The sequence below is a fragment of the Rutilus rutilus genome, assembly GCF_951802725.1.
Source record: "Rutilus rutilus genome assembly, chromosome: 12".
Lineage (NCBI taxonomy): Eukaryota > Metazoa > Chordata > Actinopteri > Cypriniformes > Leuciscidae > Rutilus > Rutilus rutilus.
This window is the reverse complement of record NC_140217.1, coordinates 21102805-21125724: the sequence shown is the minus strand read 5'-3', so window position 1 is coordinate 21125724 and position 22920 is coordinate 21102805. Positions and strand designations below refer to the sequence as shown.

The 22920-nt window shown below is 38.8% G+C and overlaps 2 protein-coding genes across 2 annotated transcripts in view; one reads left to right on the top strand and one right to left on the bottom strand.

Annotated features, from left to right (window-relative positions):
• The window catches only part of stx8 (syntaxin 8), a 614579-nt gene that overhangs the window by 284807 nt on the left and 306852 nt on the right, over positions 1-22920 (bottom strand). The gene's annotated exons all lie outside the window — the stretch shown is intronic.
• Positions 386-6471, top strand: jpt1a (Jupiter microtubule associated homolog 1a). The gene is made up of 5 exons (XM_084426586.1): positions 386-602; positions 2002-2141; positions 4319-4425; positions 4563-4590; positions 5301-6471. Exons 1-5 carry the CDS (start codon positions 547-549, stop codon positions 5444-5446), a joined length of 477 nt encoding a protein of 158 aa, XP_084282712.1. The 5' UTR covers positions 386-546; the 3' UTR covers positions 5447-6471.

Genomic DNA, 22920 nt, shown 5'->3' with positions numbered 1-22920 from the left:
CAGTGACCGTATGAGTTTGAGATCCATCTTTTCACTGAAGCCAATTGAGGGGCTCATAACTATTCTAAAAGGTGTAAACACTTACAGATCCTCAAGAAAGCAACACAAATAGGAGATGGGGTGTACAGTTTTGAATAGTGTGAAAAAAAAAAAGTTGAAATATTTAGTTTCAGTTTCCTCTGGAAGCTTAAATATTTCACAGACAAAATATAAAACAAGTACAATTTACCCTGATCACTGAGAATGAGTCAAGGTTTGCTTGCAACTTTTGTGTAGTTTTGCATGAGTCCCTCAAACGTCGACAGGTTTTATTCTAAACTTATGACACCAACTGTATTTTTACACAACTATTTGCTCTCTGGCGCCGCTCCAGTGGCGGATCTGCAGAAATGCAGTATTAATCGCGTCTAATGGGCGTGTACCGGAGCGCAGATTCAGCACTAGAGACTGATGACCTGAGCAGGAGACGCTCTTTGTGGCTTGATGACAATAATCTGTCGAATATTTTGTGGGAAAAGCCGTGAACAGAAGCTGTGAGTGTTCCAGATGACAACCACCACCACTTATCAAGGCATGGATCCGACCGGGAGGAGCAGCTCCAGGTGCTGATATATGATGTCTATAGGAAGATAAATGCTCAAGCGGTATAGGTTGTAGCAAACAGCAAATTAAGCTTTATAAATATACATTTAAGCTTTATAATGGCTAATGTATCAGGACGTTTATGAGATGTAATATCACTGACAAAAGACAAAATTATTCTCCAGCTGAACGATATTGGTTTAAAAACGGATGGCGATGCTGATGAGAATGAGCACCATCTTCGGTACAAATATTGCGATTTGGGGATAAAATGGTACCCCGTAGCTCAAAGGCAAAGTGTATTGAATTTTAAAAAGACCTTTAAGGCATGATTTTGGTTTATAAATGCCTGTTTTTTATTGTACTAACATGTAGGCTACATCCCTATGGCAGTGTCTGAATATTGTTAGCCTCTCCAGACAGCTTTTTTGGAGAGACACCAGAGGCGCGTGCAGCATTTTTGAGACATGCGGTCGCTTTCCAAGTCTTATAAATGCATATAATGCTCCAAAATTCTGTTTAGGTAGGCAACTCGTTGGGCTTTGTGACACGGCCTCTGACTGCATCTTCAAAAGGACAGACACACAATTAATGACATAATTGTTGAGTAATTAAAACATCGTATTTACTGCACTGTGTCAGTCGTTCGTACATTTGAAAAGAGTCCCTCACCACGCTTTCTGAGTACGAGGATGCTTGAGCGCGCGCGCGCGCGTGTGGTTAAGGTTGGGTGCGGTTCAGCTGCTGTAGTAAAGAATTATATTCCGCTCCCTGTTGTATCCGTCTTATCGTTTCATTAACTGAATGCACTAATGACGTTTATCACTAATCACGTTTTCAGTCGGACTGGTGGAGGGATTTTGAGTGAGATTTATTTCACCATGCTTGCTGTCAGACGACAATATCTGCTCAGCTAATTGGCATGAATAAGAACAGTATGAAAAATATTTTCATTTTCAGAATATAATTGAAGTAAGATCAAAATCAAATCAAATTCAATCAAATAATAAATGTACATGTGCAATTATAGGAACATTTACATCTTACATCTGCACAAATTCCTACATTTTCATAAAACAAATATCTTTATAAAGCCACAAGGTTTCTTTTTTCTTGCAAACTCAACTTAATCACTTAATTTTACTCAACATTCTAAGTTGTTTTATTCTGTTTAATGTGACCCTCATGGGTCAGTCATTTTGGACTGATGTTGCCCACAACACCTTTTTGCAATGTTGGGGTATGTACAGTATGTGACAAAACAAACACTTAAGAAATCAAAAATAAAAGCTGAACTGTAATCCACCAAAAAACACACACAAAAAATGAACTTTTAAAATAAAAGTTAACAATGCGCATAAAGACAAGCCAATTAGTGATCGCTGATCGGTTAAATTAAATGTTTCTTTTCCATCCCAGAGTTTTGCGTCCACCAGGTGGAGGTTCAAACATCTGCTTTGGCAACGATGAAGACAAATCTGTGAAAAAACACAAAATGGCATCTAGTATATTTGCTGAACCCGAGGACCCGCATGCCCATCGGAGGAACAATCCACCAGGTGCTGATTTTTCTTAATAATGATTCATGTCTCGTCTTTTACTTTTTAATAGTGTTCTAGACAGTTTTATTCCCTTGCATTTGAGATGACTAAACCTTAGAGAAAATTATAAGAAATATTTCAATTATGGTTTGATGAGTATGCACAGCTTTAAAGGGACACTCCACCCATTTGCATTAAGCTTTGCATTGTTAGAAACCCAGTCATACTATTGAATGGTCGTGCAACACTCTCTCATTTTCCCCTGAGACGGGAGAAATCCGTTATTTACCTTTTACACTTCCTCCTACAATGACACAAAAATCGTCATTTTGCGTCATTGTAGGAGGAAGTGTAAGAGGGGGGATTTCTGTTGAGACTACAAGCACTAGTTCCTCATCTTTCCCAGGGGGCGGGACCCGCTCACGCTACAGACCTATTACAGTTCAGTGGGTGGGACTTTACTCTCTGAAACTGAAAGCAATATCCTCCATCTTGTTTGAAGCTAAGCTAACAGGCGCTGTGGAGACAGATGTAAAGTTATGACAATAGCGGAGGAGAGTGCTCAATATGATATAGAAGAAGAGGATTTCGGAAGTCTGATGCTTGAATCAGGTGTTTGTGGCTACCTTTACAAGCCGCATTATAGCGAAGAGCAGCCGAGGCAGAAGACCTGCCTGCCGCGGACGAGGAGCCCGGACTGGCTCGAGTTAGGGCGGACTGGTGGCGCCGGTGATCTCACTATGCAACTCATAGACTGTAAGATGCAACTACGAACACAGAGATAGAGTCCGTCTGCGGCAAAGAATTTCAACGATGACAATTTCTCCTGGACGAAATCTCTGAATCAGACGAGGACACGGACGTTTGTGTTGAGAACTATCCTAGTTTCGCACCGCATTCTGACTGAACATCCAGGTACCATGCAATAATTCACTATTTACAAACGAGGAGTAATGAGTTCGCCAACTAACTAGACATTTTGTGTGAATGTGAAATGAATTTCAAGCTCTGGTGGTAGCTAGCCTTGTAGACGGAAGAGTGATTTCTCTTATAGGCAGATATGCGCTTTCTGGATTAGTGGGAGTGCCTTGCGGAGCTGTGCAATGTGGTGCATTGTGGGAGTTGTTGTCTTTCATACAAATGCGTCCTGAAGTTATTTTTTGTCTTTCCTCGGTCACGAAGGCACCAAATTCAAAATTTATTTTACATTTCGACTACATATATGACCCACTTTAAATAAAAAACAATGTTCAAATGGGTGGAATGCCCCTTTAAATGTGATTTTTTGTTTCAGACATAAGCTGCTGGTGGAAGCAACAATAACTTTATGTGACTCACTTTAGCATGTGTGATAATGAGCAACCAAATGCTGAATGTGTTTCAGTTCCACATTTAAAAACTTGCTACGTCTTGCTAATTCTTAAAGGTGCTGTGTGTAACTTCTTTGACCGTACTAAAGCATAAAAATACATATATCTAGGAAACATGCTAAGTTCACATACTGTACTTGTTTCTCCGAAAAACAATAAATCAGCCAGTTATTCTACTTTGAAAGGTGTGCTCTGTGTCGGAATGTCCGTTTTTGTTTTGGTCTTTGTGATCCCGCGCGTTGCCAATTTACCCAATAGTATTTCGACATCCGGGTTGCCAGTTTGGCGGAAAACGCAACATATTGCAGCCATGGAAGACCGCAAATGAACTGGGTCAGAGATCGCAGAATCTACCCGACCTAAAAAGCCTCAGCATGTCCCAGAGGGCATATATTTATATTAAAACGCGGATTAATCAACTCATCAACTTACAGTGTGAGGCTTGTCGCCTTCAATTGTCAATTGTGCTCCTTCCTGTTGTGTGTCCCTCAATCTGGCAACCCACGCGAGCGTCAAGTCTTGAGAGGAGGAGGGGAGAAACAACTCTCTCCATTGTTTTGAAATGGGACTGCAGTACCCATTTCAACCGCTAGCTGTCAACATTACATACCGCACCTTAAAACACTTTACAAATGATAACTAATGTCACTTCTTTACAGAACATTATTTTGTTCTTAAATCTCTTAAAATGCTTAATATGCTCTTAAATATATTTTTATGCATAACAAAGAATAAAATACAACTTGTATGTCTGGGCTGCAAGTATTCTCTGTTGTTTATGAGATCAATGCACAGGTACTTTTACAGTTCTTATTTGTTTGAAAGGTGGGAAGCCTACAGGTGTGTTGTGTGGAGAGCCGTCTGCCCCGCTCAGAAGATGTACTGCTCAACCAGTCAAACAAAGTAGCGCCACACTCGACAATGTACCTGTGGTAAGATATAGAGACAAGTTCAGTCATTAATGAGTGAAAACAAACTTGTGACCTTGGATCAAAGTTCAGACTGACTTCAAAGTGGTTGCATAATTTTTTTTTATCTATTATTGAGAATGTGCTTTATTTTTGCACAGAATGGTGATGAAGACTCAGTCGATGTTGGTAAGTGTTCTAACCATTCATATAACTTTTTAATTAAAAAAAGTGACGTGAACCTATTATGAGCATGTTTTTAATGTTTCATTTTAAGATTGTTTTGGAAGGCATAAAGTAAAAAATGTCAGGGTACAATCATATCACAATGTCATAAAGCTTTTGTCCAGCAAATCAAAGTTCTGGCCTTAAAATATCCAATAACTGAAGTCTTCATGGCAAGGTTAGTTCAGGTTGTAAAATGTCACGTGGTGCATGTGGTTTGGTGCATGTTACGTACATATAAATAATATCTTAACTATAATATTATATAATAAAATATTTAATATTTTATTTTAAAATAATGAATAAGATTACAGGTCTGCATATGTATTCAAGGTTTAAAGACATTTTTTAGAAACCTTTTTTTGTTTACCACATTTTTAGAGTCATTAAATTTAAACTTGAAAATATATAAAGGTTTTTCAAAACTATATGAAACCAGTATAATTAGAAAGAATAATTTGGCTTATGTGTTTTAAGCTAGATTTGATCAAATCATTAAAATATTGATTTGTCATTGACACATTTGTCTCACTCTCACTGTCTCACAAGGGTGAGAGTAACTGAAAATGTGGCAAAAATATAATAGAAACATTTTCTTTCCATTTAGTTTTATTGAAATGTTATAAAATGATCTGATAATTAATTAGTATTTATTTTCATTGTTATGTTCACAGATAGCACAGAAGAACCTAAAGCTGTTCAGGAGCAGCATGACACACCAGCTCCACCTTGCCTTTCTGCAACAGAGCAGCCTGCAGCTGGGCTTCCTTCTGGCCGTAGAAACCCACCAGGGGGCAAATCTTCTCTCGTCTTAGGCTAAAGAGTTGCTGCAATTGAGGATAAGATCTGGGCCTATGTGAAACGAGCATCTCAGAGTAAATGTGCTGTTCTGTATTCAGTGCTCATCCTCTGCATAACTGTTTTCATAAGCCACAAAGAACTGATTCAGATCAGGGCAATTTAGTCAGAGAGGATCGTCACAAATCTCTGAGCTGTGATTCATTCAAAGAATGTCTTTGAATGTGTTGAGTGTTGGTCTCTCAGTCTTGCGTCGACTAAAGACCCCTTAGGAAAAACAAATCCTGTGTATGCACTACTACTCTCAGATACTACAAACCATAGGCCAAAATTTGCCATCAAAGTTCTCACCATTACCATTTAGGAGGTTAAACTTCATTCACATAAGCCTAAGAAATGTCTCCCTGATTCAGTGTTTGTCTCCCTTTTTATGTATTATGTTTTTGTCAGCACTTTATGAACTGTGGTGCCCAATTTGTGGTGCCTCAGACCTGCTGGTTAAAACACAAATTTTCACATCCATCACTGCAAAAAAAAAAAAAAAAAGCTGAAACATTTGTAGTTGTAAAAAAAAAAAAAAAAAAATATTAACACTGATCGCTGAAGAGATGTTTACACAGAACAACAAAAACGCAATGAGGTTTAACAGTTACATATTAAATCATTGCCTGTACATTCAGGTGGTATATGGTTAGAGTTGACAGAGCAACGACATGAGAGTGCAATGAAATACTGTGTTACCTTCTAGTCACTAAAGTGACTTTTCTGTGCCAGAAAAGGTGCATGTGAGCAAGTTATTATTTATTTGTGTTTGTTACAAAACATAAAGTTATAAAATATGTACAAAAATACAAACAACAGCCACAGTGTAAAGCCATTTTATCTAATCATTCATCAAGTATTCCATATTCACCAAAAGATTGAAAGTTATTGCCTTGTTATTTTTGACGTATGCCAAAAAGGTGCTGTATTGTTCTTTGACTTCTTGGAGGAAGCCTGTAATAGAGTGTTCTTTTTTTTTTTTTTTGTATGTACATGAGCTTTTCTCAAATTAAAAAAAAAAAAAATGTCTTTGTCTGTGTTGTCCTGAGAATAGATAGCCTACAAACGTCACTGCATGCCGTCTTCTAATTCTCCATATACACAAACTATTGTATTATAATAGTGTAATATAATAGGCTATTATATAATATAATAGTGTATTATTATGAACAGGTGTGTTTACATAACAGTTATAGCTAAGTGAAAGTGAAAGCAGCCCATCGTCGCGAACACAATTAGCCTACTGATCTATAAATTACTGGATTGCTTATTGCGTTCTAAACCATAGACATATAAAATACAATATAATATATTTATTTTATATGTCTATGCGCTCAACGTCTCTAGAGAATAGTCTACCTATAATGCACAGTGAGAGTTGCGCATCGAATGAATTCCCGCGTCTCCCCAGAAGATGGCGCCCACAGCTGATCTGAACCATCCATCCATTCATTTTCCAATCCGTAGTCGGTAGACGGACTCGAGATGTCATTCACTGTCCAGCGCGGGTTCAAGTCGAACAAGCCTATTGGCAAGTGAGTAAACACGTTCAATGGGCCTGATCTCTTTATTAACGCGACAGAATCTTGCAACAGTCCGAAATTGCATGTCCTTGCTTTCAACTTTACATTCATTAAGAAACTGTAAAAAGTCTCTCCCTGTTGTTGTTGTACTGGAGCAGACGCTCCGTATGCTTTTGAATCACTCTCGCGGTACTTTGATGTCATAAACCAATCGGCCTGTGCAGCGCGGTTTAAGCCGAACAAGCCTATTCTTTTATTCATCCAACTCATTTCATTTACATTTTATAACAATGCACAGATGCGTTGTAACATAGCCTACCTGTGGCGCCCTTAACAAACAACAAGATTAGTTTGGTTCTACTTTATTTGCCACAATACATGCAAAATATTTGCTCTTGTTGAAAGTCGAAGTAGTAGGCTACATTAAGTCATATGTTTCAAATAATTTCATTTATTCACAGTCATGTAAAAAAAAAAAATATATATATATATATATATATATATATATATATATATATATATATAATTACAATAAATAAATAATATATATATATATATGTGTGTGTGTGTGTGTGTGTGTGTGTATATGTATATATATGAAGAGTTCAGATGCAAGCTTTATAAAAAGGATCATTCTAGAAGAAAATTTCAGATGGCACTTAGAGGCTTTTATATATACAGTGAGGAAAATATGTATTTGAACACTCTGCTATTTTGCAAGTTCTCCCACTTGGAAATCATGGAGGGGTCTGAAATTGTCATCGTAGGTGCATGTCCACTGTGAGAGACATAATCTAAAAAAAGAGCTGGGACCACCGTTTCCAAGGTTACTGTTGGTAATACACTAAGACGTCATGGTTTGAAATCATGCATGGCATGGAAGGTTCCCCTGCTTAAACCAGCACATGTCAAGGCCTGTCTTAAGTTTGCCAATGACCATTTGGATGATCCAGAGGAGTCATGGGAGGAAGTCATGTGGTCAGATGAGACCAAAACAGAACTTTTTGGTCATAATTCCACTAAACGTGTTTGGAGGAAGAAGAATGATGAGTACCATCCCAAGGGCCAAAATCCCTCCTGCAGTGTGTGCAAACCTGGTGAAAAACTACAGGAAACGTTTGACCTCTGTAATTGCAAACAAAGGCTACTGTACCAAATATTAACATTGATTTTCTCAGGTGTTCAAATACTTATTTGCAGCTGTATCATACAAATAAATAGTTAAAAAATCGTACATTGTGATTTCTGGATGTTTTTTTTTTTTTTGATTATGTCTCTCACAGTGGACATGCACCTACGATGACAATTTCAGACCCCTCCATGATTTCTAAGTGGGAGAACTTGCAAAATAGCAGGGTGTTCAAATACTTATTTTCCTCACTGTATGTATGTTACCGTTCAAAAGTTTGGGGTCAGTACGATTTTTTAAAAATACTTTTGAAAGAAATCCCTTCAGCTCATCAAAGCTGCATTTATTTGATAAATAGGCTACATTAAAAAAAGAGTAATATTCTGAAATATTATTGCAACTTAAAATAAGTTTTCTGTTTTAATCTATTTTACAAAGTAATTTATTCCTGGGATGTTAAAACTGAATTTTCAGTAGCCAGCATCCAGTCGTCAGCATGTAAATCGTGAAAAAAAAAAAATCTACAAAACCACATCACAACACATTAATAAACACATTTGATTAAAATACTTCCACCATCCCAGTCTCTTGCATTATGGAGCCATGATTTAACAGGAGTTTACACTTTGGATGCTGTGGCATGGCTGTTTTTTGTGCAGCATCTAAAATGAGGAAAAAAAAAAAGAAAAAAAAATTGAAATGTTAACATAAAAAAACACACAAAAAAAAACAAGGGTTGTTCCAAGTGTAATTTATACACTTGTGTTTTCCCAAGGGTTATGACATTTCCACCTCAGGGAACAAAGAATCTTTTGAGAACCTCTAAATTTGACTGGAGAAACCTGAGAATAATTTGAGTTCCGGAAAAATGTGCAATTCTGCAATCAGGATTAGATGGCAATGAATACTGAAAAGAGAGAGGACAAATAACATTTTAATGTTATAAACCCAGTTTAAAACTTTTATTCATGAATAATATGTACAATAACAGCTGAGAATGTGCTACATATGACACCACTGTACTGACAAATACAGTATTTGTTAAGTGGGTGAGGATCATCTCATTTAAAAAAAAAAATTATACCCAAATTATTAACAGATAACATAAGAAAAATGTTTATGAAAATACAATTTATGGTGCAAAGAAAGTTTTTGTAAATGTCTATGACAAATCTTTAATGCAAAAAACTGAGAATGTGTCAGACAGTGATTCCAACAGAATACTTACAGTGCAGTACCACTTATCTGATTACACACAAGGAAAAGAGAGAAAAAGTTAATTAATTAATATTTCAGTGTTGCTCTGTATGGACAAACATTCTGATGAAATGTATACATTCAAGAGAATAGTAAAGAAATTTAGAAATTGCTCATTCAATGCGCATGCTCATAATCCATTATACACTGATTTATAAGTATTAATTAGTAGTTTTATGGTTCCATGAATGTATTTATAAAGATGCAACCTGCATTGCTATAATGTTATTATGTTATTTATGAATGTATTAATATATAAGTGCTGTGATTTATTGGCATGTTTGCTGGGGAGTGCTCCTCCTCCTTTGTTTGTTCAATAGTTTTTGGGACTATTTCAGCACATGGTTTGGTGTTTGCCTTGGGGACAAGATTATGTCTGTTCCTTCTGATGGTGGCTTGAAACCTGCTACTCTCTCCGCTGCAAAGCTTGCAAACATCTGGCTGGAAAATTGAGGTCCAAACTCTGGAATTCCATGCCGTGAAAACATAGATAATTGCTTCCATGCATCGAAAACAAATCTGCATCCAGCTTAAGCCACGGTCTGATTAGTTCTTTTTAAGAATCAAGATCGACCTCAAATTTAAAGGGGACATATCATGCCAAATGCACTTTTTTAGCCCTTAGATGCATTTTGTTGTATATTTGGAGTGTTTAGAAGTACAGAAAATATGAAATTATTCTCTTCAGGTGCTTCGTTGATATCTTTATATTCTGTTTTGGTCATATTTTTCAACCTGTTCCGATTTTTCTGTTATCTATGACGTTTTTTGAACTATTACGTCACAGTATTTGCAGCGGAACTGCCAAATAAGGACATTGACTTCCGGCCCAACACTTCGAGCAATCCGCCATTTTTATTTCTCGCTGCAATTTTGTAGTCCAAGCTAAAGGATGCAGAAGTTACCAGAGGGTAAGTTAAAATGTTCGGTTGTTGGATGTAGTAACCCACACGCTTCATTACACCGTCTAATGTAGATAAACTGCCGCGCTTGTGACAAGGGCGCATGTTTAACTGAAAGAACGAGCAGAGAGAGAGACCCGGTCGCGCGCGCGCGCGCTCTCTCTCTCTCTTCAGAGCCAGGCGAAAGTGTAAACAAGACATCACCGTCTCCAAACTAGACGCTGTCTCTCCCTCGCACATATTAATCAAAATAAATCGACACGATGGTAAAAGGTCGGAAGACCAAAGTTTCATGTGTAAATACAGTACACACCAGTGCGATACATCCATATGAAGACGTTGTTCTACAGGTTCGTCGTCTTCATTTTCATCTCGCTCCTGCTCCGACTCTGGCTCGAACATCTAAGGCTGGCTGGACAAGTCTTCCGTTGTTGACATTTTGTTAATAACGTGTGAATAAAAAGTTTCTGTGCCGCTAGATAATCGTATCTCTGCTATCAAACTACAAAAATGTCCGAACGGGGTGGAGTTGAACCTCTGCAACCTGGAGAGGGGGCGGGGTATAAAGTGTCTCAATTGTATTTAAAGAGACCGCACCAAAACGAGTTGCTCTCAGACGCACATCAGAAAAGGGGTAGAAAAGGGGCCTGTGGAGCTATAATAATGAAGAATTCAGACCCAAGCATTGCAGTTCCGCTTTATATAGACTACAAATGTATGATTTATATGTAAAAAGGAACAATTTAAAAGCATGATATGTCTCCTTTAAGTTAGGATGCCAATTGACCGTTCGCAAAGGCGGGCCTTTAGTTACTGTTGTTATGACCAAGCCACACTGCTCTCACGCCACACCATGTTCTCACGCACTGAAAAATACATCGCGGAGCGGAGAGGACACTGACAATGCGCTGACAGACAGGACAGACCAGCTTACTTTTGATATGAAACAAAGTCACAACTTTCAAATTTGGTCAATTTTTAATGAAATTTAAACAATAAATACCGTTTTGTGGCTAATTGTAATTTCTCTTTTCGACTCTTACTAACTCTGGATGGCGGATTATGATTGGTCAGATCGCCTGTCAAGCAAACTCCCTGCGAAGGGTCAATTGGTTATTGGTCATTTTTATAATAGTTTAGCAGCACATTTGATTATTCTATTTAACTGTACTCTTATTATCCCCATTCACTTGGGTGCCAAAGTCACACCGGCCGTTAATTTTTATGCGGGCCCACGATCATAAACTCATCAGTTTTTGGTCACTAAAAAGAGGTAATTGGCTAAATATCTTAGACGGTCGCATTCACACTTACTCAATCTAAGATATTTTTGTATAGCCCCCGTGGTCTGTACACTTGAATTAAAGTAACGTTTACTTCAGTCAGAGGTCATGGCCACGACTACAGATAGAAGCCGTCCAATATTACTTCTCTGATAGTAGCTTTGGTTTGGTCATGTCATGGTTTCCCACGTACACTTAACTAGAGTAACATTACACTAAACAGAGGTAAGACTCACCCTATTTAGGTTGGTCGAGCAACATTTTGCTGTCCTAAATGGAAATTCCCTTTTTGTCTTTACAAACCAGGTACACTTGAATTAGTGCCAAATATTAGCCGGAACTCTAAAATCGCAGTTGGTGTGCCTTATGCTCCACTCTAAACTGGACTCTAGTCCATCACTAATCTGACGCAGTTTTCTGGAAACAGTGGATACAGCGTAATCTACTAAAGTTAATAATTTCAGAGTAAGTCAGAATAAATCCATTATGTAACAATTTATTATTTGTCAGGTAAATGTATCATGCCAATTCCATAATCAATTCAAAGATAATAAATGCAAAACATCAAATGCTCTGGAATAAAGAGAAAAGATGCATAGGCTACCTGAAATTAGAAAAATACATAATGCTGAGAGTCTTGAGGACATCTTCAGCATTATGGGCGAATCTGACTACAGAAACACGCCAAGCCTCTTGAGGCATTTTCCTTCTTTCAAATGGAAACATGTGCTAACAATGGGAATTTGCATCCAGAGTTTACACCTTTTGAGGGCAGGATGCCATTTGCCTGGAAGATCCACCCTCCTCTGTAAGCAAGATATCTTTAAACTCTTAAAAACTTTATTACCTTTTGGTTTACTTCTTTGGGGATGATCATGAGACCTTTGTACCAGTCACACTGAGACATTTAAAATGATACCAAACATGTATAGTGTTGTTTGATAATTGTTCCCATTAAACCATATAGATTTTGGGATGAATTCAGGTGATCTCAGCATGAGAGAGAGACAAGATGGGGCAGGTGATTGACTCTTGGATGGGGATTCTCTCTCAAGAGAAAGAAACGTCTTCTGTCTTCTTGGAGAGTGGTCGTTCCTCAACCAGACTGCCCGGCATTTTCTAATTTCTTAAGTCTTACACTCATGAGACATCCCAATAGCAGAAAGCGGAGTTCCATCTGACCCCAGTAGTGACTTGTTTGGATTTTCCAGGTGTGAATGTCCCTTTTGTTGTCTCTCTGAATGTAGACTCTGGAATGACTGTAACGTTAGCACATGTGTCGATTTAAAATTGTACTTAATGGTGTCTAATGAACAGCTCCACAGCCCAAGCATCCTGGCCCGCCTCTACTGTTCCTAAAAACCAGGGCTCTGATGAGATTCATTGTACTCTTCTGCGAGTCGGTGGTGTGGATGTGCTGTTGCTGTTCCTGCTACTGACCTGAAACAGAATAAAAGTTAAGTTTGTTACAAAACTGTTTCTTTACTGGATTAAGAAACATTGCAATGTATAGATGGAATTAAATAAAATATAGCCTATGCCAACGTCACACTTGTGCACTTCACAGTATAGCAATCCCTAGTGAAAAAGACTTCAGCATATGTTTAAAAAGAGCACTTATTACAGAAATAATATTCTTTAAAAAGAAAAGCCTATTTAAGCATGAATTTAATGTAATATTTTCAGACACTTAATTGCATGTTATTTGCAATTAAATGAAAATGTATTATAGTTTAAATTTATAATAAATGCAATTAGTTGAACTTAAGATAACATTCTTTGCCATAATAATTTCATAATTACTTTTGTTGTCTGACATTGCTGCAGTGATGAGATTTTTGTCTTGATTGAATTTATACTTGTGTAAGCTTGTGTTTATCATCTTATACACACTAAAAACTCCTGGGTTAAAAAGGGACCAACTAATTTATGGGTTATTTCAACCCAGAAAATTGGGTTATTCTTTTTGACCCAAATTCTGGGTTAAATACCTGACCCAAATGTTGGGTTTAAAAAACCCAACATCTGGGTAGAAATAACCCAAAAATTTGTTGATCCTTTTTTAACCCAGGAGTCAAAAATAACCTAACTTGGGTTACTATCCCAGTATACCTTATTTCAGAAAAATTGTATTGCATTAAATTAAAATCTATATGAAAAAACACACACTTGGACATGTTTATTTTCCTATTTATTTTAGGTCACACTGTAATAACAATATTAGAAATAAAAAATAGAAAAATAAACAACAATTCTCTGAAGAGCCTCAGGAATTTAAGCCTGGGGCCAACTTTGGGGATAAGATTTTTGATAGTGTCCTCATCAAAGAGAAGAAATGCCTCCTCATGTCTTCATCTGAAAGACAGAAAACAAGACAACATGAGTATTGTTAATAAGTCGAGACAATTGTGAACCATTCACCAGACACTCTTTCATTATCAAGCTAACAAATAATCACTTTTAAGGGAATGCTGTGGCTTTTTTTTTTTTTTTTTTTTTTACGTGGCCCAAATTGCTAGTTAACTAATGTGGTTCTTTTGCAGCATTACCCATTTTGTGTGAATGACAGTCTATACTGTCCATCTTTTCTTTCATTAACGAGTCTAATGACATTAATGCAAAGGTGAATATCTGGCCCATTCTTATGCATAACAGCTTAAAGACAAGGCACAAGTATCTTTTAGGGTTATATAGATATGCATACCACACTATCGAAGAAGTTGTGACTTTCACAAAATCTTGCACTAACACATTTAAGCTTTATTAAAGAAAAATGTTTAGGTATAGAGAGATGATATAAGGGCAGTAAGAGTAAAATGCTCACCTCTAAAATTCTCTATCAGCTCAGACAGCCGCCACTCAGTTAGCTTATCAGCGACAAAGCTGTCCATTCAGAATGACCTGGAGAAACCGTAGCAATATAGAGGTTAGCAACAATTCGAAGACTTGACCCGCTTCTTTAACTCTCACTACTTCAGCCAGTAGAGCACTGTATAATATGATAAGCATATGATAAGCACGGCGCAGCTGGTAAACATAACTCAACTATTGTGTTGCCTCGTCGCTCTGTAGCCGCGGCTCACGGGTCACACGCACATGATGTGATCGGATTTATAGGTGATATTCTCAATTCATTCAGTTAACGGACAATCTGAGGTAAACTGTTTTGACTGCAGACTTAGCAACGATTGTATTTAATTGTACAGTACAATCAGAACATAGTACAGACATTATATTAATTTCATAATGTCCTTAAACATAACAATATTGCTGGCCATAAACTGAGAAAGTGCGCGTCTGGTGTGCGATACCTCAAATTGTCCTAGATGTTGTCGCGATAGCCGCGGCTACATGCCAACCACAGAATTACCACGGCTAACGCTAGTCTCAACGTAGCAACTAAGCCATGGTAATTTTTTTTGCAAATGGTGCTAAACTAGCAACCATCAACACTGAAAATACTCTCTTACATTGAATATAGATGAAGTTGCACCGAAGAAGCACAGCCAAAAACGGATCGAGCGTGAAGCGACGGTTATTTCAAACGACTGAAAATTCCAGAACAGCTGCGGGCGGGCGGGCCGAGAGAGAGAAAGATAGCCAACCCTATAACCCAGAACATGGGTTACTCTTTGAAAAATAACCCAGAAACCCAAACAACCCAGGAGTTGGGTCAAAATATTAGCCCTATAACTTAGAATATGGTTACTCTCTGAAAAAATAACCCATAATTTTAACCCAACACAAATATCCCAGAAAATGGGTTGAAGAAATAACCCAGGACTTTTTAGTGTGTAAACATTAATATATTTTAACGTGTACAATCTTAAAACGTGTACAGTTAAGATACTCTAAGGGGCAGTTACACTAACTTACTGGCAATAATGCTGCCAGAAGTTTCAGAAAAAATAAAACAATAAAAATTCTAACAGTGTAGGCCAACCCAGAAGTTAGCATCACCCTGGTTCCCTCGACATTTCGATTTTTCTATTGAAGAAAATTCTGATTTATTGTATTGTCAGGTGATTATCAGTTCTCTCTTGTAACCGGTCCTTGTCTTGATTACTTTCAGGCATGTCTTGTTTAGGCATTAGTCAATGTGTATTTATAGCCCTCATAGTCTCTTCTCTAGCTTTGTTGTTGTAACCCACTCTAGGTGAGTTTTGTTTAGTCAGGTCTATGCTCAAGGTCTATGCTAATGTCCAAGTCAAAGTCAAGTCCCCTTGTTAATGTCATCGTTTATTTCTTCTGTTTGTTTTATTTGATTTATGTTTTGTAAATTAAACTGCAAGTGTTCGCAACTCGCCTTGATTGTAGTGTACTTATGTTACAAATGCACATAAGCACACTTATGGTTGTAAATATCTTCGTTCTGCTGAAATCATGCTTTTTGGTCTCATGTTAACTAGTTATTTCAATCGACTCGGTTACTGATGTAACCTTCATATTGGCGAGTGAGATTTGTATGCCAAGCCACTCCTACCCAGACATACGGGTATATAAGCCGGCCGGCAACTCACTCCTTCAGATTTATGCTGTGGAGCCGAGACAGGGATCCCAGCCATTAAGCGATGGTGCAGGGTTGCGGCAGTAGAGACGTAACGTCTCCGTTCCCTCCTTCAGGGAACGAGGATTACATCAGTAACCGAGATGTTCCCAGTCAGTCACATTCAACATTACGCCGATACTGACATATTGGGGTCCCAATGGAAAGCGCCACATCCACTGAACTGTGTTACGAGTGTTGGAGACACAGATTTTGGCAAGCTGTAGCGTGTCGTTTTGGCAACTGCCATCTCACCATCGTAACCTACCCAGCACCCCACGTATGCCAAAAGAAGGCTCTGCTTTGAGAAGTGGCGGCAGGACGGGCAATAGCAGAGGGGACTCATACCTTGGTTCAGTGAGAGCATGAACCATCCATGCCAGGAAGACTCAATTGTTACATCACTTATTACCTTCTCATCTATCCAATCGTGTTCTAATACTCATAGTATAAAGATCGGTATTTACACATGTCTGAGTTTGCAGATGCTGACGCCAACATTCACCTCCATCTTCCCCACCACCACCAGAATGGTCCCTGCCGATACCTCCCAGGGGGTCGGCTGCGCCCCTGCCTTTGTCTTCAGGCAGGAAATGCAGATTCCGTTACCCTCGGATTTCGAGCTACGGATTTCGAGCTACGGATGGCGCCTACGCCAAAGAAATTTATAAATTTGCTTGCTGGGCTGTTGTAAATTTATGCTTTGTTTCGTAATTTTGCCTCCCGGGTCTTTTTGGTAGAACGCTCTCTCAGCATGCTTACGGCCCCGACATGTGAGAGAGTAATCATGGCCATTAGATGAAGACAGGAATCGACCGTATCCCAAAACATACGAACGGAAAGATATCTTTAAAAAGACGCTTGCTGCCCATGCTTGTTTTTTCTGAGAAATCTACTCTTTTGCGCCGAAGTGCAAAGGGGTGAATCGCTTCACTTAAAGCAGAACTTGGTAACTTTTTTAACTAGGGCTGCACGATTAATCGCAATAAAACCGCACGCGATTTGGCAAAGGCTGCGATTATTTTAAGCGCAGCTTGTCAGTGGAGTGCGGCTGATTTGAACACCAGAGGGCGCTCTCACGCAAACACGCTAAATATGCCCCGCCGCAGAAGTACAATAACGGCGCATCATTCCAGGAAATCCCTGTCGCTGTAGCTGAATAGTCAGAAGATTGAAACGCTTTGATTAAACATGACTTATAAATGCACGACTGCCTTATTCTGTGTCAGAAGCTCATCATCTCACAGAAGGAGGAGCTCAACTGTCCTTATGAAGTGAGTTTGGAGTAGGCTAAATGCATGTTATTAAATGTTGCATGTTATTAAAACGAGGTTCATAAATGATTCTCGTGTTTGGAAAGATATTTGACTCGTGTTGTTTTTTTCAAATGCACGTTATAAGTGACTCAAACTCACAGTGCTTTCAGATGGAGCAGCGTTTACAGAGCCGTACATCAATGACAAACTGCGCATAAAAAATAATCGCAGCCTTTGCGATTTTAAAATCGCGATAAGCGATCTCGATTTAAGTGCGATTACATGGAAATTGCGATTAATCGTCCAGCCCTATTTTTAACTTAATAAAACGGTCTAGAAATCATTTGGATGGTTAAACAACCTGTTCTGGTGATATTGGTGACTTTCCCCGGTCCCCCCAGCGTTCCCAGGCGGAAAACCAACCTTGCAACTTGGGGACTACCGTCCCGGCAAGATAGAAATTGGAAGTCTCGTGAGAAGCGAGAACGAGAACGAGCGCGAAACACGAATTGCTTTATGGCAATTCGACATAAACACACACGCATGTATGATGTATTACCAGATTACCCACCTCGGTAGACATAGCTCCACACGATACAGTTGGCTTGCTCCGATCAAAACAAACGCACATAAGCAGCGGTAGAGAGGGGGAGGAGGCCGCCGCAAGTGAGTTTTTTACGACCGTGTTGTGAAATATACGCCCCCCCACAGCTGTAGGGGGAGCTCGTGGGGAAAACATGCGACAACAAAAGGGAAAATCAGCGAAGAAGTGACTAGAGTTCGCTAGAGTTGCCGAGTTCTGCTTTAAAGGTGCCGTATGGTGATTCTCTGCAGAAACATTTTTTGTTATGCTGGTTGAAAGTCTCCTCATATCCTAATAGCAATCTCTCTGTTAAGTGGTCTAAATGTATTTTTATAAATATATGTCGTCTGTGGAAGGCGTAGGACCATGAAATGTTCGTTCAATCGTTGCGGTTGGTCCAAACGGTCCTATTCACCTTATTCCGGAAGTAGCACTGGGTGGCGCCATCCGCGTAATCTCACTTCCTGGTTTAGCTACTTAGCGCTTTGTTTGCCCTGGTCCAATCTGTTATCTGTCTTGAGGTAGATAGACTATAATATTATAGCCAAATGCGTTGGCCTATGGTTATTAACAACTGCTGCAACGTACTAAAGTACATTTCACTTGAAGCTTTTGAAACAATGCCACAATCAAATTATTTAATAGCTGTGTCTTTCTAATAGCTATTACTTAGTTATGAAGATGTGCACAAACACTACTACATGTAAAGTTTGAAACATTATTACACCACAGTTTGTTTGCTTAATCACCAGATACATTTGCAGTGTATAGCCAACAGATGAGAAAAAAATAGCCACGAACTGGTGTAGAAAGAAAGTAGAGCCTCAACTAGATGAACAAGAGGGTAACGTTAGCTTAGCTAACTGCTAGCTGCAATTTCTTATGGTTTGATCTCTAACACAAGTAATGGCTGTAAAATAAATCCAGCGACTGAATTCTAGAGGACCATAGCTTTCAAACAAGGTATAGCATGTGTATGTGTCCTGTAGTGAGACCATTACAACATTAGATGTTTGTGGCTAATGTAGGCTAAACACTACACATCGGCCGGGCTGCGATCAGACAGGCAGACGGGTCATATAAACACCTAAAAGTCGTTTAAAAATTACCCCGAGAAACAGTGCATTGCTGTGCTGTTGGTACACACGTACATAGCACATTTGGCACAAATTAGCTTATCTTATGTGACATTTTATCAGTGAGACTTCTCTGCAGTTCTCCTCGAAATTGAATGAGGGTCCGCTAAACCGGAAGTTGGTTTACAACGGAAGTACTGGACAGAAGTAAAAGTGGGCGGGGCGGAATAAGGTGAATAGCATGTGTTCCCTGTCGGTCAATGTGTGTTTGCATACCACTGCGCAGGCTGTTCACGCAGACATAATAAGTCATCAGCCCGTTCATGTATGCTGTGCGGACAGAGCGAGAATGGCAGGCAAACAGCAACAACCTAACTTTCCTTCTGAACCGACAGCAAGTGGCACTGGCAAAGGATCTATGATCTATGTATCTTCATCGGAGCCAAGCAGACTCTCATCGTGGAAACCCTGTCATGCAAGAAATATTATTACACACTGACAAGTTTTGCTAGCTAAACAAACCGAAAATGTGCTGCATCTAATTCTGTTTTTAAGAATTTGTTTGTTTGGTATTGTAGTGTTACTATAAAGTTTTCTCACCGGTGAATGACACAAAATATTGGTATTGCAGAACGTTGTATCTGGTCTTCTGTGGCTGTGCGCGTTCATGCTTTCAGGAGACGTGGCTTTGGACAGCGATTTGCAGGGATGGTGGGACGTATACTTTTACTGCTATCAGGCTAAAGCTAGCATTTTAGCTATTCATTGGCCAGTTTTCTTACAACTCAGAGGTGATTGGGTCTCCCAAGTGAGACCCGTAATACGTCAATATCGATGTAATGTCGAACATAGATGGGAACAATCTTACTGACGTTTCTTTTTAGAATAAACAGTTGTTTTTCCATCCCCATGAAATCTGCCCAATTCATCTCTGCTGTAGGCAGAGTACAGGGATTTGAATACAGGGATCAAAATTTCTTACATTGCAAAGCCACTAGAATCTTATTAAAGTACTTGAGTCATACCTGTTCATTTACATTTTATTTCATACATTGGAATATGCAGGGACACCTTAATAATGATAGTGATAACAGGCTTCTTTTGGCCAGGTAAAGTTTTGAACCCAGATTGAACCCAAGTTTCAAGACAAACAAAAGCCATTTATTTGCCTTTTCTTCATGCCTCGAGTCATGACTTGTCACAGGAGTCACTAGATAAGACTGGAAAAACAAGAACCCAGAAATTAAATATAATTTTGACAAAGGAAACATTAAGCTAGACATTAGATTATTAATTACTTTAGCTTTGATTTAAGTTAACGATGTATATTTGTTTAATGTATACTTTCATCGTTTACAAAAATTGGTGGACTCTTCAGTGTCAAGTGTTTCAATCTGCATATATTAAAAAAAATATTTAATAAACAGAAACAGGCTCCCATGATAGCAACTTTTATGTTCTCACTTCAAAATTTGTTTGTTGATCTAAGAGCAGTTTAATAACTTGATCCCGATTTAACTTTAGCCTATTTTTTGTCTTCACTAAAGAACAAAAATACAGATTTGAATGGTGGTTCTTTTTTATTATAGACCCATTCAACAGATATTTTGGAGGTTTAATGTCAAGATACAGTCGGAATCCCTGTTCAGACAAGTTATCAGATGGCTTACATGATCGCAAAACAGGATAAGCTATCTTTTATTTTATTATAGACCTATTCAACAAACATTTTGGAGGTTGTCCCTATTCAGACAAGTTATCAGATGGCTTACCACAAACATTATTTGAACAGTGTCAGATTACATGAAAGCAAAACAGGATAAGCTAACCTTACACAATTCAGTACCTCAGTTTTATTTGTTACATCTTCACTAAAGAACAGAACAAAAACAGATTTGAATGGTCCTACTTTTTTATTATAGACCTATTCAACAAACATTTTGGAGGTTCACTGTTCAGACAAGTTATTAGATGGATTACCAAAAACATTATTTGATTACATGATGGTAAAACAGGATAAGACAACTTTATACAAGTCGATTCAGTACCTCAGTTTTTACATCTTCACATCACTAAATATATTGCTTCTTTTTTCTTTTCTTTTTTAAACAGTTTTTTTTTAATGTGTATATGTGTTTAAATAAATTCTATAATTAACATTTTCTAAAGGATACAAAAATCTATCTTAGCTAGTGCTGTAAACTATATGGGGAACCCTAAATTACATATTACTATAATGTTAAAGGTCACAATTAACAACAGAGCCCAAATTATTATGTTGCTATATTTATTTTTAGATATAATAAGCAACAATCAAAAATAAAACAAACATGGATGTACAGAAGCCTGTAAGCTTTAAACTTCTTGTTCTCACTTAAGAGATTCCCGCTGCAAGTTCGGAATTGTCACAGAGTCAGCCACACCGTCACAGCCCCAATCATCACTCAATCACCAGGACCCCCCCATCTGTCTGATCGATCCAGATCGCCTGTCTTCGTGTTCACTCGTCACCTACACAGAGAATCCACTTCAGTCATCGCCAGCTAAGTCACCATCATCAATCTACAAGTCACCATCCTCTCACCATCATCTGGTTCCTGTTGTTCCACCACCACACTGCTTTTAATAAACACTGTGTGCACCTAAACCTGTCTGTCTCCTCCTGTGTTTGTGACAGAAGACCAGACTATCATGCAGAGTCCTGTTGAAACCAGTGGGGAGCGTCCACCGGATCAGTTTGCGGAACCTGTGCAGGTGGTTCAGCAAACTCTCCCCTCTGAACCACCCGCATCTTCGCCACCTGCCTCTGCCAGTCCCATGGCCCGACCAGAGACAACAACACAGTGAGGCGGAGGACTGCAGCGGGTTCCTTCTACAATGCTCACTATATTTTGAAACGCAACCACAGCTTTTCTCCACCGAACGGGCGTGTATCGCCTTCATGATTTCCCTGCTATCTGGACATGCACTCCATTGGGCCCAATTCATCAGGCACTCCAACGGCCCGGTCACGACTTAATTGGCATCCTTCATCAGTCACTTCAAGGAAGTCTTCGGTCAAACCGCATCAGAATTATCCGTCCATGCTCAGCTGTTTAACCTCCGCCAAGGTAATGCTTCTATAAATGTTTTTGCTCTGCAGTTCCGCACGTTGGCCTGTTGACAGCCTTTTGCCAGGGTCTGAACCCGGAAGCGCGCTACCGGATGGTCATTTATGACGACTCCATCGGTTTGGAGAGTTTCATTCAGAAAGCTGTGCGTATCTTTCAGCGTCTTTCAGCCCACTCATTGGATCAACCCGCTTTGCATCCTCCACCCATCTCTCCATCTGTCGCCCTTACAGCACCAGAACCCATGCAAGTAGACACTTACCATCTGTCCAACGCTGAGCATCAAAGAAGACTAGCACCATAGTGGTGCCAATTGAAATTATCTTTCTCTTAATGATTATAGGCCTGTTGCACTTACTACTTTGGTTATGAAATCTTTTGAGAAAATTGTAAGGAAGGAGATTTTAGCCTTTACACAGTCAGCACTTGATCCTATGCAGTTTGCATATAGATCAGGTAGAGGAGTGGATGATGCCACCCCCCTCTGCTTTTAATTGTGTTCAGCCTCATATTTTGGCAAAGAAACTGATTGATAATTTTCATTTAGACTTAAACATTGTGTGTTGGTTGGTGGATTCTTATTTGTTTTACTCTTTGGGAACTAATAGATCCCAAAGAGTACGTGTCAATGGTGTGTTGTCTAATACATTGTTGTCTTCGATTGGTAACCCACAGGGTTGTGTTTTGTCCCCTCTTTTATTTTCTTTACATACTGATGACTGTCTGAGTATTTTTAATGGGAGACACATTGTTATATTTGCAGATGACTCTGTGATTGTGTCTCTCCTC

Excerpts from the sequence above, each read along its gene's own strand:
- jpt1a (XM_084426586.1), top strand. The coding sequence starts at position 547 with ATGACAACCACCACCACTTATCAAGGCATGGATCCGACCGGGAGGAGC. Across the intron at positions 603-2,001 it reads ACCGGGAGGAGCAGCTCCAG|AGTTTTGCGTCCACCAGGTG; the intron begins GTGCTGATATAT and ends TTTCCATCCCAG. Across the intron at positions 4,591-5,300 it reads TGAAGACTCAGTCGATGTTG|ATAGCACAGAAGAACCTAAA; the intron begins GTAAGTGTTCTA and ends TTATGTTCACAG.